This window comes from Aethalodelphis obliquidens, unplaced genomic scaffold, assembly GCF_003676395.1.
Source record: "Aethalodelphis obliquidens isolate GAN/ISIS:26980383/991018 unplaced genomic scaffold, ASM367639v1 scaffold33, whole genome shotgun sequence".
Taxonomy (NCBI): domain Eukaryota; kingdom Metazoa; phylum Chordata; class Mammalia; order Artiodactyla; family Delphinidae; genus Aethalodelphis; species Aethalodelphis obliquidens.
The window spans coordinates 10,398,039-10,416,334 of record NW_020837977.1 but is presented as its reverse complement, the minus strand read 5'-3'; the positions used below and the strand labels follow the sequence as shown (position 1 = coordinate 10,416,334).

Genomic DNA, 18,296 nt, shown 5'->3' with positions numbered 1-18,296 from the left:
GCAAATCCTCAGCAAACAAGGAATGGCTCAGGCTAAGTCTTGCACATATCTGGATAACTCTGTGTTTCAGATACATGCTGCTAGTATGGTGATTAATGTCACATTTATTTAAAAACATTCCTGAATGCAGATTAGCTGTCGGTCATTGTCCCAAGCGGGAGATACTGATTGGGAGGAGATTTAAACAAAATATTTATACATTAAAAAAAGTACACATGGGGCTTCCCTGGTGGCACAGTGGTTGAGAGTCCGCCTGCCGATGCAGGGGACACAGGTTCGTGCCCGGGTCCGGGAAGATCCCACATGCCGCGGAGCGGCTGGGCCCGTGAGCCATGGCCTCTGAGCCTGCGTGTCCGGATCCTGTGATCGCAACGGGAGAGGCCACAACAGTGAGAGGCCCACGTACCGCAAAAAAAAAAAAAAAAAAAAAAAGTACACATGAAAACACTGTAAACCTCCAATGTGAAAATTTTAAAGTTTTAAGAAAATCGAAAGCTTTAAGAGTCAAGAAAGATTTTTGGAAAGAAAGGCTGTTACAGGAATCTTCAAAGAATTATTTGCACCTCTAACCTGTACCTAAGGTACAAACACATTGCCCAGGTTGGACAAAGGACATAAAATACTCACTTCTTTTATGTAAAGAGGATCATTATAAACCATCACACTTACTGAGTGCAGATACTGACCAGGAACCAGATTGTTTTTGTTAAGCTAAGGCTTACCACAATTTTCTCTCCGAGGACCTTCAGCCTAGAGCAGAGGAGCTGCCCCCCCATGACTAAGGGCCGGCCCAGAGCCCCAAAGGGCTGCTGCAACGCTCAACAGTTCTTTGAAGTCTCCTGTTTTATCTTAAAAATTTGTGAATTTTGCATTCTCTTCTATAATGTTGAATTACTCATTTAAACTGTGACCTTCTAAATTACTGTACTGTTTCCTCAGATTTTTCTAGAAAACCGATGTTCAAAGAATATAGGTCCTGTTGAAGAAGCAGGGCTATAGCCGGTAATACCACATATATGTAACAAAACATACCTTTGCAGTGGGTTTATTTTATGTGTAGGCAGGAGATGGGAGCAACGCTCAGGTGTCTCCCCCTGAAGAATGGCAATAAGAAGACAATCCTCTGAATATCCAACAGTGAGAAACATGTAACAGGTCAAAGAAGAAGAAAGCAATCATACACTGGCAGATGGAGCCCAGGCAGGCTCAACTGATGCAAGGCTGAAGGTCTGTCTGCTGGATGTGCCAATCACGCAGGCGTGGAGAAGCAGCTCCTGGCGGAGAATCTGTAGCCTCGTTCAGGGGAGCCGTGGTCCACAAACGAGTAGCAGCAGGTACGTCCCTGCAGGATGCGTGAGGTGACTTGCTTCCCTTGCTCAGAATCCATGCTCAAGCAACCGGCTGATCGTCGTTTGGCTTCCCGAGAACGTCTGCCTAAAGGGAGAGAACGACTGATAGTTATATTTCTCACTGTAAATTGAACTATTAACGCTTTAAAAAACCATCAGTTTCTGTGAAATTGGTTAATGTGAGTTTGCTATGAGATACAGTTCTACTTTCCATGTGCTGACATGCTAGGTGTGTGAGCTGGCAAGTTTCCTTATCAGACACTGGATGCGTCAGATGTGCCAAGATGATACTCCTCGTATAAGTGGCCAACTGACCTTCCCCACATAGCCCTCGGACTTCTGCACCCAGCTGTCCAGTGTGGTGGCCACGAGCCACATGTGGAGACCGGGCACCTGAAACATGGCTGGTCCGAACCGAGACGTGCTGTAAGCATAAAATACACGCCAGATTTCAAAGACTCTGTAACAGAAAAGAGAATGTAAAACATCTCAATAGTTTTTTATAATGACTACATATTGAAATGATAAAATACTGTGGATATGTTGGAATAAATATTATTAAAATTCCAGCTGTTTCTTTATCCTTTTTTTTAAACGTGACTCCTCGGAAATTGACAATCACTGACTCAGCTCACACTGTATTTCTATCCGACATCACTCTTCTATGCAAATAATGACTATGTTTGAGTTCAAAGTTTACACGTATCCCTTCTAATGAAATGGACTCGAGAGGATCCAGGAGAGGCCCAGTGGTACCTTTCTTACGCTGATACCGAAAGTAATATTAAGTGGCCATTTTATTACTTGACTTTTAAAAGGCCAATACGAGTAGTATTTTAGTACCTGCAAGGCCTGAGGTTCCCGCCGTGGGAACAAAGGGCTGTGGAGTCAAGAGGCTGGGCTCAGAGCCGACTTCTCCCGGCTGTCAGGACTCTGTCCACTACGTCCCGGCCTCAGCTTGCTCACCCGTGAGGTGCAGGCAGCACACGAGCCCGCAGGACTCCGCCTGCGCCCAGCTCTGCCTGAACAAATGTGTGGCGAGCGAATGCCGGAGCCGACAAGCGAATTCTTTGCTTCCCTAGTAATTTAGTGTCGTGGTTTCCAACGGACTGACTTACAGGTAAATATCAAAGATGAAAATGTGAAAAGATAGGTTTTTATTCGTCAAAAGTTAACAGCAACAGGCACGTATTAAAATGAGTATGGCAAAGCCTTTTACAAATGGCTTTACACTCAAGCTTTCTCCCAAGAGAATGACTGTTGCAACAAACTTGTAAACATAATTAATAAACAGTCCTTTACAGTAACAAGGGAAATACAATTGAACTAAAAGAAAGCACCGGTTTCTCTTAAAACTAGATTACAGTTGTGCTTACTACACATAAAACATTTTAAAACAAATTACAAAAGTGGAATGTTGTAAGTTTAAAATTAGTCCTTAGATTTTGTCCTAGAAAACATCTGTTCACATCAAAAGGCCCATCAAAGGGTAACGTTTCATCAAAGGGGGAGGGACAAGAAAACAATGCACTTTTTTCAAATCAAAACAAGAAGTTTGGTCACTTAGCTTTGTGCATAGTTTAAGGCATCTGGAGCGATCTGTTACGGCTGACCTCCCTTCCCCTCCCCACGTGTGGCTGCCCATTATGTCACATTCTAAAATAATAAATAAAAGCTGACGTTCCCAATCCTTCCCACATGGATAAATAGAACACATGCACAGTCACACATGCACGAGCGTGCCCCACACACACATCCGCACACACACAACACACCTCTCACTCCCTGCAGCGAGAGGGACTTTAGTACCCTTGCTCTGAAGGACACACTTGCCCATCCCACTTTATTTCAGATTGGCAATACCCTGAGCTGATTATGGTGTTTTAAAACATTCCACCCTTTTCTTGCATGTGCAGGTCAAGTGTACATTAGTGAAAACAACATGCAACGTCTTCACTGCGGAATCATAATACAGCTAGGACACTGGGGTTCTGCCCCTCCCGCCCCAAATTAAAAACTAAGAGTTAAAAAAAATTGCATTGCCCAACAGCACTGGAGTGAAAGCTCGGCGGCACTCTAGGATAAATGCTCAGTTTCCAGTGCACAAAGTAAAAGGAGAGCGAATGGGAGGCTTTGGTGGCATCCAAAGGAGAAGAAAGGCAAACCGGGGGAAAGGGCTGCAGTTTAGGTTTGATCTTTAAAATTCTTAGTGGTTCCTTCACAATCGTGCTCCAAGGCAGATTGAGAACCAATATTTCAGAGTTGGTCTGTAAACATCAAGTCTGGCCAGAGGCGCAGAGGCTGGGCACTTCACATTTCCATTTTCTCCGAGAGAACTTAGTGGAAGGTACAGATACACACTGTTGCATCAGACGGGTTAAATTCCAAAGATTTCTGCTGAAGGCTTCGGTTCAAGTTTCATGATGCTTCGAGAAGCACGAGGGCCACCGCAAAACTTCCTGCAAAACTTTGTTATTCCCTTCGGTTCGCTCCCACTGGGCTTTGCATATTCAAGGTTTCACACGAAAGCCAAATGCATATTGCTGTGTTCGGGTCTTGTAATTAAAAAGTGGGTTCAAATGATCCAACAGAGGAAATCTTGGAAATAAATAATGCTGGCGTCATTCACTTCCCTCAGCAGCCGAGAGTAAAGTTCTCTCACCTCAAGACCCCATTCACATTTCTAACGAGCTCCAGAGGCAGTCTGCCCACTGACTTGGGGGACGGTTTAGGATAACCGGTTCTCCTGAGGTAATAACTGTGAGTTCAGCTCCTCAAATGCAGCGTCAGCGTCCTCGCTGCTGGACTGTTCTCGCTGCAGTCCCTTCCAGCTGGCTTTGTTCAGCCCCACGTGTCCGAGCATTGTCTGGGACAGCCTGGTGTTGGAGAACCGGGCCCATTCTGTGAACAGAGGCTCCACGAGATACGTCATAAAACCTGAGACAGCAAGAGAAAAGGTATTAGTGGATGTTCTGAAACTTTACAACGTCGAGGTAGTGTTTACTCTCTTAAGTCCTATTCCAATATTACCTCTTATTTTTCAAAAGATGTGTGTGCAGATTTACATATCTTCTCTGAAGAATCTATTTAGGCAACTTACTGAAACCTGAAGTAAAGGTGAACTGACAAACACAGCCCATCTCTTCTGACGACTCCTCTCAGCTGCACCAACCATATCCTTCTATTTCAGCAAACCTGCGGCGGCCCTCTCAACCCTGAGGAGCAGGGCACAGTGTGCCCAAGGCTAAGGGGGTCCCCCCGGGGCTGTGGGTGACGAGGCCGGACTGAGGCGCGGCTGCCCTACCGTCCGGGCTGGTAATCGTCACACCTGGTCATGAGCACAGTGGGCCCGCTATGAATCTCAGGATTTATAAAGCCAAAATGCATGCCACAAAGTGTGAGTCTAAAACGAACAGAGGAGATTAGTTTAGACAATTAGGAAAGTGAACATCGAAAGTGTACCAGGGGGCCTACTTTACAGACACTTCCTACAATCGATCTCCCTTAATTCAGTCAGAAAAGGAGAAGGAGTGGTCTCGGGCCTGTCTGCATCTCTGGGTTACACAGCACTCGAGCTCACATTACAGCTGACTTAAAACTACATAGTGTCTTACACAGGGTGAAAGAAGCCTCACCTTAACAATCAGATCACATCTATTAGGAGAAGCAAATAACATTGTCTTCCTAAACTTTTGATCAACGACAGGAAAATGTACATTCAAATTCTATCACTGTTTAACAGTTTTAAAATTTTCTTCATCTCTAACACCTTTTCTTTTCAGCAAAAGACCACATGGACCACAGACAACACAGGTTCCATTTAGCTAACAAAAAAAAATCTCACTGGAAATAAAGCACCCACTACTTTTAATTAGAAAAGTCATATACGGTCTGATGATTGAATTTTTTCAAGTGTACAGATTATGGTATCTGAAGTAGTAACGATATTGGAAATAAGGCTTTCTTCCATCTCTTTTTTTAAAAATTTATTTATTTTTGGCTGCGTTGGGTCTTCGTTGCTGCGTGCGGGCTTTCTCTAGTTGAGGTGAGCGGGGGCTACTCTTCGTTGCGGTGCACGGGCTTCTCATTGCAGTGGCTTCCCTTGTTGTGGAGCACGGGCTCTAGGTGCACGGGCTTCAGTAGTTATGGTACGCGGGCTTCAGAAGTTGTGGCTCACGGGCCCAGCCACTCCGCGACATGTGGGATCTTCCCGGACCAGGGCTCCAGGGAAGTCCTCCATTTCTTTCTTTCATCTCTTCCATCCCCTCCACACATGTTAACTGAGAACCTTCTAGATGCCAGGCACTGTTCTGGGGTGGCCACGGATAAGCAGTGGACAAACAGACAAGATGTGCTCTCCACGAGTTACGTCTGGTGAGGAGAGAGAGGACACGGGAAAACGGCATCACTGCAGTCAGAGCTTCTGGCAGCCAAGCCACCCCCTCAGCCCCGGGTCAGGCTGAGCCAGCCGCCAGAGCCCTGTCTTTTCCAGGTGCCACAGTCAAGTCGTGAGCAGCCGGAGTGTTGCACCCAAATGCAGAACCTTATTACCGCAGGTTTCACGCAACCCATCTTCTTTGATTCTCCCACTGTCGCAACTGGTTGAGAGCTGCATCCTGCTTCTCACATCCAACAAATCAGCTCTCACTTCTGGCTCTATGGTACCCAGGATTCTTTTAGGTCTTAGGTACCTGATAACAATGCACGGGCCGGGCCGCAGACACAGCCAGGTGGCAGGACGCTACTCGTGAGCTGCTCATCCACCCGTGAACCCCCTTAACTGTCCCAGCCCATGCGCCTCTCTCTCTTCTCCTCAGATACCACAGGGCGCTGTGTCAATGCCTCACCCTCACCTGGTATGTGACAGGACCTAGTGTTCCTACCAAAGAAGAAAACCGTGTTAATTAAACACGACTGCTACCTGCTGACCACATGCTGGCTCCGAGTAACTGCTGCTGAGCACGGAGTTCATTCTAATCGTCCCCTGACTTACCCTAGGAAGAGGACCTCTGCAAGCCCCGTTTTACCTAGGATTTGATGTCAGAAAGACCAACACCTGTTCTCTGTATAAACTGGGCAAACTATGTGGAAAAGAACACCAGCAGTGCCTGTGTCCTAGGGTGCCATGAGGGGTCAGCCCACGTCAACTGTCACCGCCTTCAACCTTATCCCTGCCCCCCGGGGGACCGGGTCCACAACTGCCCAACGCTGACAAGGTCAGAAACGACAAGAACGGCTTAAGGGATCTAGCTTCTTGTCCCTTTTAAAAATTGCAGTTTTTTAAACCTCCTTTGCAACCTCTCTCACGAATCACGGGAGTAACGTACTGAGGCACGAAGTAAGCTGGAGTGAGTGCACGAGCCAACCCCTGCTCTGCGACTCGGCCCCCTCTGCCCACATTTCAGCTGTTCTTCCGCATCCGAAAGTTATGCCCTTGAGGACCAGGCCAGAGCAGACAGGCTTCTTGTCCCGTCATCCCCTCCCCTCCCACCTCCCTCTCCCGCGCTCCTGGCCAGTCCCAGCTCCCGGGGGACTCGGCGTCCCCGCGCTGTCCCCGCAGGCCTGGGCCTCACTCTCCCGCATCTCTACTGCTCCCTGTGCAGCCAGATCGTTACTACCCACGGCCTCCCCCTGAGGATCCTCTGCAACTGTTGTACAGTGTCAGAATTCTGTTTCTGAATTTCTGACCCTCCAGCACAGTCCGCTTTTCCGGGTATTAGCAACCACAGTATTGTGCTACCTTCCGAATTTCTAGAAACTTTCTCTCTCCGAAGTTTCTGGACACACTTCACTATTGTCAACCGAGTCCTGAGAGGTCCTGCTCAGTATTGGCCACCAAAATTACGCCCGTCCCTCCATATCCTTCTGAGTGACCCCCACTTGGCAATCCACCCACCGCACCCCAAACCTGGCCCATCTTCCCTCGGCTCGTCTACGAAAAGCTGCACGTTCTTGAATCACAGCCCCTTCATCGTGCTTTCTCGTACCGTCACAGTCCACTCAACAAGCAGTTCTCAAGTGAGCCCGCCCTGAGGGGCAGCACTGGCCTTGGGGACACACACCCCTCCAAAGGCCAGGTCGGCACCTGGAGCTGTGACGACAGGCATCCAGCGCCTCAAGAGGGGTGATGGCTGCCTGGAGAAGAGTGAAAGGTGGCTTCTGGGGGTGACATCTGAGGTGGACCCTCAAGGAAGAGGAGGCTATGAGGCAGAAGGGGGGCCTGGCGAGGCACAGAGTGAAGGAGCACCAGGGATTTGGGGAGCCCCAGGGAGTCCCGAGTTGCTGTAGGTAAACGAGGAGGAAGGTGTTGGGGAGAAGACGGAAGAGACAATTGGAGGCCAGCTTGCAAGGGGCCTGTGTGAGGTGCTGAAGAGTTAGCTTCAACCAGCAGGCAGCGGTGAGAGAAAAGCCGGCAGTCGTGGAAGCCGGTCTTCCCACGACCGTCAGGCCCAGCGGTCCCAGAAAGACGCCAGTGAGGCTCCCACATGGGAAAATGATGCATTCTTTCCAGTTCAGAACAGAAAGTTATTGCTACCTGCTCTGCTTTTGAGGAACTAAAATCAAATGAGAGTAATTTATAAGAGCCAAAAAAGGGGAAAAACCAGAATAAAATTTCTTAAATTATTTAAAAATTAGAAATAAGCATAATTTTAATACTGATATTTCAGATGTACCTCTCTTCTTGGCAAACTTAAAATCAGTGGCATTTTAAAAACCAGTTATATCTAAGTATGCATAGTTACCAATCTGGATGTTGGCAATAGATTCGGTCTGACGATCACAAAGTGGACTCACACCCAGATGATACTTTTTCTCTATGTCTCCTAGAAATGGAAAAAAGAAAAAAAGAATTCTTAATGCGGAATATACCTATTGGTTAAATATATAATGAAAGTCTTCATCTTACCTGTAAATTCCTTAGGAATAATGTAACACAATCCTCATGAGAGGATGCCTTCTAAATTAGCTCTTTTTTAAAATTTTTTTTTGGCGGTACGCGGGCCTCTCCCTGCTGTGGCCTCTCCCGTTGCGGAGCACAGGCTCCGGACGCACAGGCTCAGCGGCCATGGCTCACGGGCCCAGCCGCTCCGCGACATGTGGGATCTTCCCGGACCGGGGCACGAACCCATGTCCCCTGCATCGGCAGGCGGACTCTCAACCACTGCACCACCAGGGAAGCCCTAAATTAGCTCTTTTTCAAACTTTAAGTTATTCATACATAGAAAAGGCTGCCAAGCCAACATCCTATTTTAAGTGGAGACGGTGGGAAACTTTTGCTAGGTGTTATCCCAAGACTGTAACTCTGTCAGCATTTTAATTTAAAACTCAGATTTCTGAAAGGAAGGTGCATGGAACGAAGATCCTTGGTTCCTGGCTTTAAATCACAAAACATGTCTTACATGGTCATATGGCCACACCCTCCACACAAGACAAGGATGGAGCAAAGGCAGGAAAATCTTTCTGTACAGAAAACCTTCTAGCCGGCTCCACGTCTAATTCATAAATGCCTACACACACATCGGATCATTTCAAAAGAGAACTGCTGATTTTCAAAACAGATGCTCAATTTGTGCATTATTGGTTATATGTACATCCACTATGAATCGTCACTAAAACTATCAGGCACCTTCTGCTAGACTCTGCAATTGTCTGAGTTATTTTATTCATATGATGCTAAAAAATGAACTGACTAGACTATCACTCAATACTGTAACTTGCCTTGATGGAAGAACTCCTCTGTTACTTTTTCACTCCACTGCTTGCTTAATTCCCAGGTCCGACATGGGTTACAAATATCTGCACATTTCAAAGCCATCTAGCAAAAGCAAAATATGAAAGTTGTCTTAAGAAGAAGGTAAAATTTCAATTTTACTAAGCTTAATATACGCTAATAGTGGGGAAAAGAACACCTCAGAAAAGAAAAAGAAAACGTTGCAACAGGAAATTTGTTATCCTTTATACTGATTTTACGATACTATTAGTTGTAACAATCATTTTTGCAGAAACACTGAAAGCCTACTAAGCAAATTATACACGCTTGGTAATTCCGGAGAGGCAGGCATAGGACTGTACTAACCAGAAAGCTACAAAGGAATCAGCCACTTCTCTCTCATTTTTTAGATATGAGAACTTATTAAAGTGAAATGCTTTCCCTCGGATTTAACCACTCAGAAGACTACACGAGAATATTTCATTTTTATTCTAATAGTCATGTGATTTGCTCTAGAAATAGAATCTTTCCAAGCTCATTTTACCTGCAAAACCAAATGCCTATGCCTGATGTCTTCCAGATGTAAGTCGCCTTTGTCCAGATGGGCCCTAAACAAGGACAGGTACTCGTTCTGCCGGCTGATGTCCGTGGCCAGTATCAGAGCGCCTATCTGAGCCTCCATCTGTTGTCTGGAATTAGAGAAACATAAAGAGAAATACAAGTCTTTCAACTGAATAGCTACTTCTTGATTATTTTTTCCTTAAGTCTTAATACTCAGAAAGCTTTACAGGGCCCTAAGATATTCTAACTGCCATTCAACTTTTAACCTACCAAAAAGATGGATTCAAAGAATGCATTTTAAAAACCTACTAAAATAATCAAAACTAAAACCAAGAGAGTTGGTAGGAAAATACCAATATGCAAACACTCCAAAAAGAATGCCTAAAGGTGGAATTATATGCCTAAGAAAGTCTATGTAAGATTGGCTGGGATGCAGTGAACAACTTTGGACTCTTTTTTGGTGCCTGAGATCTGAGAGGCAGAAGGAGGGTCAGATGGAGGAAGAACAGCCCATTCCCACTGACTTCTGCAAACTTTTGAAGATGTCTGACTAAAACCTGATGAAGTTCCACCAATTTAATAAAGTTTAGACTCAACTATGCTTTCAGGGCCGAATTCAAGAATTAATTATCCAAATTTCCTGGAAGGGAAAAGGTAACATGTTACTACAAATAACAAATACATTATATCATTTAAAAAACCGCCTCAAAAACAAATACCGTATGCTAATGCATGCGTATGGAATCTAAAAAAACTGTACTGATGAACCTAGTGGCAGGGCAGGAATAAAGACGCAGACATAGAGAACGGACTTCAGGACACAGCTGGGGAAAGGGAAGCTGGGACGAAGTGAGAGAGTGGCATGGACATATATACACCACCAAATGTAAAATAGCTAGCTAGTGGGAAGCAGCCGCATAGCACAGGGAAATCAGCTCGGTGCTTTGTGACCACCTAGAGGGGTGGGATAGGGAGGGTGGGAGGGAGGCTCAAGAGGGAGGGGATATGGGGACAGATGTATACATACACCTGATTCACTTTGTTATAAAACAGAAACTAACACACCATTGTAAAGCAATTATACTCCAATAAAGGTATTTAAGAAAAAACTGTTTCAAGTCAAATAAGAGAAATGTTAAAAAAATTCCTTCTGTTTCAATGGGCCATCACAAACATTATCTTTGTATAATGATCAGTAAAGAGCAGTCAATAGATTAAAAGGCTCTAAAGATGGTTTTTTGGAGACCCTAGTCCGCCATCTTCTTGGTCTGCCGACTTTCCGAATAAAGTCGTATTCCTTGCTTCAAAAAAATATAAAATAAAAAAATAAAAGGCTCACAGTATTGAACAGTAAATAAAACAAACCCTAAGCAAACATAAAAGAATGCTATTATGCAGTATTCCTTATTTTCAGTTTTTATTTGTATTAAAATATGAGAATTCAACAGGGTTAATCATCAAATGCAAAACACGATAGAAAGGGAATAATGAAGCAAACAATTTAATCTGCCTTAGTCAAGAAAAAGAGAACTTATATATACAAACACTGTGTGGTTTAAGCAGTTTTTATATTTGTACTATGACAAGAAACAATTTTACTTACCAGAAGTACTGTCATAACTCCAAACGGTATCCATGAATACAGATTTAAAAAAATAAAAAGTCCAGCTTTTTTCTCACGGACATTACCAAAAACATTTTTGTGTTTTTATGAGGTTGTTTTAAATTGTGAAAGGGAGAAAGGAAAGAGCAATGACAGTAACTTAAATCTTGATACCCACATGTATTTTTACGCCTCACCTTTTTTCTAGAAGTAGGTGGTTTACATCCACTGACATGGTTTTCCTAAGTGCACCTTCTCTTGGGGAGGCATCGTTAAAAGCTTCAGTTTGTGGACCCATGACATGAGATTCTGTTGACCACCACCATCATTATCATATTGGGCTCATTTACATGAATGCTTTTTATTAGCCTTTCAAATGGCCTGCTCAACATCAAGTGATATTTTCTAAAAAAAATGTAGTATTTTCTGTTCTTTCAATTCATTATTTTATCCTATAACTCTAGCAGTGACTCTAGGACTATGCTGTTGAGGATACAAAGCATTCTTTTCACGTCTTATCGGTTTTGAAAACTTCCTGGAACAGATTTTAATGAATCTGTTTCTTATACAGATTGTTTACTTTCTATCCAATTTACCTTTACAGCTAGAACTTATGGTTTTATTCAAAAGAGCATAAAATGGAAATATGTAATACCATTTACATAAATAAGCAGTAAACCATGACTGAGCCACTGTGTATTTGGAGTGGATTTTATAGTATCTATGAGTGATCCTTCATAAAAATTCACTGAAAAAAATTACTACTGACTGTATTTCAGAACAGGTTTAAATTATTAAAATTTTGATGTAAATTTGTAAAATAAGATAATTTACCTGAAAATTGTGGAACACCTGAATATAACAACATAATTTTAAAAACTTTATACGGTTGTTTTTGCAACTTAATTTCTACAGTTCATAACTAATTAATTTTGTCTTAATCCAACCTACCTGCTTTCTAATGGCATATGTGAGAATAAACCGGATTCTCTCAATAAACCCACTGCAGATCTCCAGTGGTGATTTTCCAGTACTGAGGTATTCTACAAAAAGAAAAGGGCATCTCTGAGTAAATGGTAAGTCTTTTTCTGAACATAAAGAATTATTTGTAAGTAATATTAATCTGATTAAAATCTGAACGTTCATGGAGAATTTATTTACTCCTTTCACTTCTTTAAACATGACACATTTTCTAGAATGCAAGAATATTAAATTTTGAGGATAAAATTGCACTAACCTTGTACAAAGTTGCCAAGTAATGGTTAGTTTTAATAAGGAAAGGTTGATTAACACCTGGATGATCCAGATCATGAGTGGCAGCTGCAATTAAGCTCAGCAAGACGTCCCAAGGAGTTACAGAATTGGCAAGCTGGAGTGCGGCAAGGAATAACTGATTACAGACATATTTGAAACACGCGCTGCGCCATTACAGTAGCTGTTCTAAGTTAGCCTCGACTGAGTGTCGGCGGTCTCCTCCCGCCATGTTTCTCGGGCCGCTCATCCAGGCCACGGAGTGCCTGCCAGCGGCGGGTCTCCTCACGACCCTGGCGGCAGGCGTGGTATAATGGTGTCCCCGCCCACGTGGAGTGCGTGGATGCAGCTCATCCTCCATTGGAAACTAGCATCATTAAGATGACAGCTAAAGTATAAACCACCTTTTTGAGAAATAAAAGTTTTCAAACAACAAACAGAGATTTGAGTATTTCTGTTAATGTAGTCAGAGACGGCCTATGAGGTTTTAAGAACATTTTTATCATGGTGAGAACACTTAAGGTGAGATCTACCCTTTTAACAGATGTTTAAGCGTACAATACTGTAAACCTATGACTGAGCGTGTGTGTTTACCAATAAATTGGTTACTGGGTTTCAATCAAGGATCCAAATCCAAGGTTACTTCTGAGGTCCCAAATGTTGAAGGAAGCTACTGAGTAATCATGGAGCAGAAGTTTACGTCAAGTTGGTAGTGAAATCCTCTCCCCATGGATGGACAGTTCAGGACAGCATACGCAGTGTATTCATCTCAGGAAAAGCCATCCTGTACACTAGCCATTGTAATTTTACTCTCAACAGTCATTTACTATTCTTGATAAAATAATCACAATAAATAAGCTTATTTACCTGACTGAAGTTTTCAACGACAAAAAACACTCACCTGGAGTGTGTCGCAAGCCCAGCTCCACCAGCGCCTCCCCAGCCCACCTCCGTTCTCCGCCTGCAGCCCAGCCCTCGCCCAGCCCCCGCCCACAAATGACTGGCTGCGTTCTTGCAGCACATTCCACATCCTGCCACACCAACACTGCCAGAGCGCAGCGTGCGCCCGTTTAGCTTTACCCTGGGGCAGTGCTCTCTAAACGTGTAGGGTCCTGTGCCCTAACAGCAGAGAAGTATTCTGAGCATAGGCCACCCACGTAGGTATACTTACTTACAGATTACAACACAGAGCCAACCCATACTGCACGTGGTAAAACACGGATGAAAATCGAAAAGTTTTAAAATATGAGATAAAAGTATTTTTGATTCAAATTCTAGTATATTCTTTCTATGCCAGAATGGATTTTTTTTCCATCCCCTGCGCCAAGTTCATCTTGGTCTGAAAAAAACCACTGTCGGAGGGCCTGAATCCACTAAAATAGTGTAAGCTGTTTGAGGGCAGAGAATGTAAATTATTTATTTTTGTATTACCTGTAAATGGTATATAGAGAAACTCAATGAATGGGTAGAAGACGGTGAAGACAATTATTTCCTCTTTAGGAGAGGTAAAAGCATTTAAAAAAAATAAAAGATTTTAAAAGTGCTGCTTGGACTTCCCTGGTGGTACAGTGGTTACAAATCCACCTGCCGATGCAGGGGACACGGGTTCGAGCCCTGGTCCGGGAAGATCCCACATGTCGCGGAGCAACTAAGCCCCGTGAGCCACAATTACTGAGCCCACGAGCCACAACTACTGAAGCCTGCGCGCCTAGAGCCCGTGCTCTGCAACGAGAAGCCACCGCAATGAGAAGCCCGCGCAACGCAACGAAGAGCAGCCCCTGCTCGCTGCAACTAGAGAAAGCCCGCGCGCAGCAGCGAAGACCCAATGTGGCCCAAAATAAATAAATAAAGAGTGCTGCTTACTAATCAAGATGAGCAGAAGGCGCACTCCATGCAGCACCCTGCACGTAAAGCCACGTCCCCTCCTGACCTAAGAATGCAGGCGTGGCTGTGGATATATTATGACCATGCGATTTGTTAAGCAATATTCAGAAGTGTTATATTCTTACGATAACTTTGGCAGAAGAACAGACGTGGACCAGCCTGGGAGAAGGCAATAATCCAGAATTGTTAAAAATTAATGTATGATTTACACATGACCTCAAACAGTCTCAGGCAGATTAAAGAGTTAACTATTAAAAATAGAAACATGAGAAGCAGCAGTTGAGCTGTTAAAGTTCTGTGAAGGAAAAGTAAGTTCTAAGTTTGAAAACAAATCACACATGCAAAAAAAATTTTGAATAAAAATGCAACATTTCTGCTTGTTACAAAAATCTTTCATCAGAAAAAAAAACTTTATGAGTTTCCTAACAAAGACAAGGAAGTCAATGACATTAATGCAATTTTTAAAACTAGATTTTTTTAAAAAAGACAAATGTCATCCCCATTTCTGACTGTTGCTATTAGGTGCCGTTAGGCTCAACTGGAACAAAATTATAATCTATATTCTGAGGTTCAGCTTTGAGGACATAAAAAATAAATACTAAAGTTAGAGCTGATACAAGTACACACCAAAGGAACTTTCAATAATTTCTTGGTTTTCAAATATTTTTGTCTTTGCCACCTGCCAATGTGGATTCCCCCGTGCAGGGGACACGGGTTTGAGCCCTGGTCCGGGAAGACCCCACATGCCGTGGAGCAACTAAGCCCATGCGTCACAACTACTGAGACTGCGCTCTAGAGCCCGTGTGCCACAACTATTGAGCCCACATGCCACAACTACTAAAGCCCACGTGCCTAGAGCCCGTGCTCCGCGACAAGAGAAGCCACTTTAACGAGAGGCCTGTGCACCACAAGGAAGAGTAGCCCCTGCTCGCCGCAACTAGAGAAAGCCCGCGCGCAGCAACGAAGACCCAACGCAGCCAAAAATAAACAACAATAAAAAAAACCCAATAACAGCACCAATCCATAAAATAAAAGCTGGTGTTTAAACAAGCGAATGGAAGCAGGTTTCCCACTGAACACTGTATATATGGCTTTCTCTTCACGGTCCCCTCTGCACCTGGATTCTTCTCCGTGGCCGTCTCCTTCTCAAACACTGCCTCTCGGTTTACATGGTTCCCGACCACCTGTCTGAAGTTGTGAGCTCTCGCCAGCCACCCAGTCACTCCCCAGCGCATCACCCTAGTAAATGACTTCACAGCAGCACTTACCACAGTAGAGGTCAAAGTTCTGTTCATCTGTTTAAAGACCGCCCCCCTGCCCCCCACTGGGAGGGCAACTTTTTGAAGGCCAGGGACCTTTCCTGTCTTGTTTACCACTGGATTCTTAGCGCCAGGAAAACGGACAGAACAAATGAATGAACACACTCGACAATACGATGCCATGTAAAGGACCGGGAAGTAAAAGAGGTACAGTCAACTCTGAGTGACTCCATTTCTATTTTCTTATCTCTATGATAAGGGAGGAGGGAACTGCTGTATTTTAAATTTTAGTGATTTTATCGGTATCCTTAACTGAAGCTTTGACTGAAGAGTTCACTGAGTATGTTAAGAAAAGTGTTCAAAGTAAGAATGATCAGAGCTACATAGGCAAAAAGTGTTTAAAACTAGTGCTACCAGAGCTGCATGGGTAAGACAGTGTCTGCACCACGTTCGCCCTGCACTCTCTGCCCCTCTGGTCCTGCTGGGTGCCGGCGCTCCCCAGCCCTGGCTTTGGGCTGGGCGTGGCCAGCCAGCGGGTGAGGCCTTCACAGCCCCATGGACTAGGTTTATCTCCTCTGTGTCCCATGGGGCACTTAGCTCCATCATTCCACTTCCCTGGCTGTATGGTGATTACTTACCAATTTCTCCCGCAAGACTGTTCAACAGAGACACTATAGGCTTGGCCCAATGTTTGTTTTAAACTTTAATTAAAAAATTGGGGTGCATGGGCGTATTCATTTATCAAAACTACACACATAAAATGTATGCATTTTACTACTGCATATAAATGATGCCACAATACAGTTAATTTTTTTTTGAGTCATAATATACTTTAAAAATTGGGGTACTTTCACATACTCCACATCTCTTGAAAAATCAGGAGACTGGCAACCACATGGCTATATTCTCAGAGCATCAACTAGCACCAACTGGCTCAGTCAGCCTCCTTCCCTCCCAACATCCGGCCGAACTAAGATCCCTGGGGAGGCGAGTTTAGAGGCAGGGCTAAGGGTGGCAGATGTAACTTTACAGCCTCCAGGAACAGGAAACGCCCATGGGCAAACACGGCTTCCATTAACATCTACAGCTGGTCCCCAGCTCCGATTTCTCTGCTCTGCTTCAGACTCCTCTCCAGCTCTCTACTAGACCCCTGCATTCGGATATGGCGCGAAGACACTTAACCGCACGCGCCCACAATGGAGCTCATCCTCTCTGCCAGCCCTCCCTCCCTTCCTACATTCTCTCCCTCACAGCGACTCCCACCTGCTACTCAGCTGCCGGGGACAGTCTCCACCGACTCCTCTCCCTATTTCACCCCCCTAGATGCATCCAGACACCACATCCTCCATGTTCTGATTCCCAAGAGACCTCACCAAGCGTCTGCCTCTCTCCTGCCCCAAGGCTATCGAAACAGCTCCTGACGGGCAGCGTGCATGATTCTGGTCTTGTCTGAGTTATTCTCCCCCCACAGCCAGGATAGCTTTGTAAAGTCTCCTGCTTCCCTTCCGGAGCTTCCTATTCATCACGGGATCTGACGAGTGTCATCCCTGCCCTCGTGGAGCTCAGCGTAAACGCCAGGTGACCTGACATGTGTGGCCGGGCCGTACAGCCTGACCCTCACTTGGGCTTCTCCAGCCTCATTCTCGACAATCACCCCAGCTCTCTAGCTGTCAACTTACAAATACAGCCGCGCCTGGAAACCTGATCCAGCCACATCTCATTCTTGTGAAGGAACCTTCTGATTTTAAGTCTGATGAAAACATTAACTTAAGGAAAAGTATCTGAAATTAAATCAAGGGCATTTTCTCAGGACTTTCACTGACTGTAAATGCCAACACCTTACCTTAGGTTCTTTTAGGTAACAGTGCATGGCCTGAGTAACATCTGCAGCGTGGACTGCATTGTGGTAAGGGTTTTGACTGTGGTAATCTTCTTGGATCATAACTGCGTCAAAGAAAAAAAAAAGACCTCAGATTTAACTGCGAACAGGAGGCATGTACAAATACAAAAATTGCAACAATTATGCATTCTCCACTTACCCTTCTCATGTGGCTATCAGCTAACTGTTCTGATTCGGGGAGATGATAATCACTTATCATAACTCACATGTATACCCAAGGCATCAACACCACTTTGACTCTTGTTCGAAACTCTTTAAATGGCATGAAGGTATTCATGTCAAAATTATAAAATTTTTTTTTCCTTTTCTTCTCTTTTAAAATGTCAATCTATCATTGTGGCCCACTCCTCTGACTTTTTTTTAATTTAAAAAGAGTTTCTTAGTTTAATAAAAACTGTACAATTCATTCAACAAATACTCATCGTAGTAGATACTGTTCTAGGAACTAGGAATTCATCAGAGGACAAAAATCATTATGAGGCTAAAATAATACAGATATTGGGGAATGTGAACACGATCCTTGGGATACTCCATCAGTGAGGTGAGTTTCAGATCTGCAATTAGTTTTTCAGTAGTAGGGAAGGATGATGTGTTAATCCTGCCTTCTCTGCTCAGTGTCTGTATCATGCTACCATGAAAAAGTAGACTAGGATGAGAGGGTAGAGCCGTCCCCACTGCCACCAAACCCGCACTGTGGCCCTCACAGCCCATCACTCAATCCAGTGATCTCCAGGTATGGTGAGCCAACCCCAAGGTGGTGAGCTACGACTCACTGGTG

At 44.3% G+C, this 18,296-nt stretch overlaps 1 protein-coding gene across 5 annotated transcripts in view; it reads right to left on the bottom strand.

The window, feature by feature from the left end:
* Positions 1-2,485: 2,485 nt before the first annotated feature.
* Positions 2,486-18,296, bottom strand: part of PDE7A (phosphodiesterase 7A) — a 114,794-nt gene continuing 98,983 nt past the window's right edge. For 2 of the 5 annotated variants that reach the window (XM_027127995.1, XM_027127998.1), the window contains 7 exons: positions 17,462-17,562; positions 12,462-12,593; positions 12,176-12,267; positions 9,605-9,749; positions 9,069-9,165; positions 8,093-8,173; positions 2,486-4,286 (listed from right to left, as the gene is read on the bottom strand). In XM_027127995.1, the coding sequence (XP_026983796.1) occupies positions 4,078-4,286; positions 8,093-8,173; positions 9,069-9,165; positions 9,605-9,749; positions 12,176-12,267; positions 12,462-12,593; positions 17,462-17,562 (857 nt within the window). In that variant the 3' untranslated portion in view covers positions 2,486-4,077. Of the gene's footprint in view, positions 4,287-4,378; positions 4,753-5,507; positions 5,721-8,092; positions 8,174-9,068; positions 9,166-9,604; positions 9,750-12,175; positions 12,268-12,461; positions 12,594-17,461; positions 17,563-18,296 lie in introns of those variants that run through there. The other 3 variants (XR_003437353.1, XM_027127997.1, XM_027127996.1) reach the window with 3 other exon arrangements.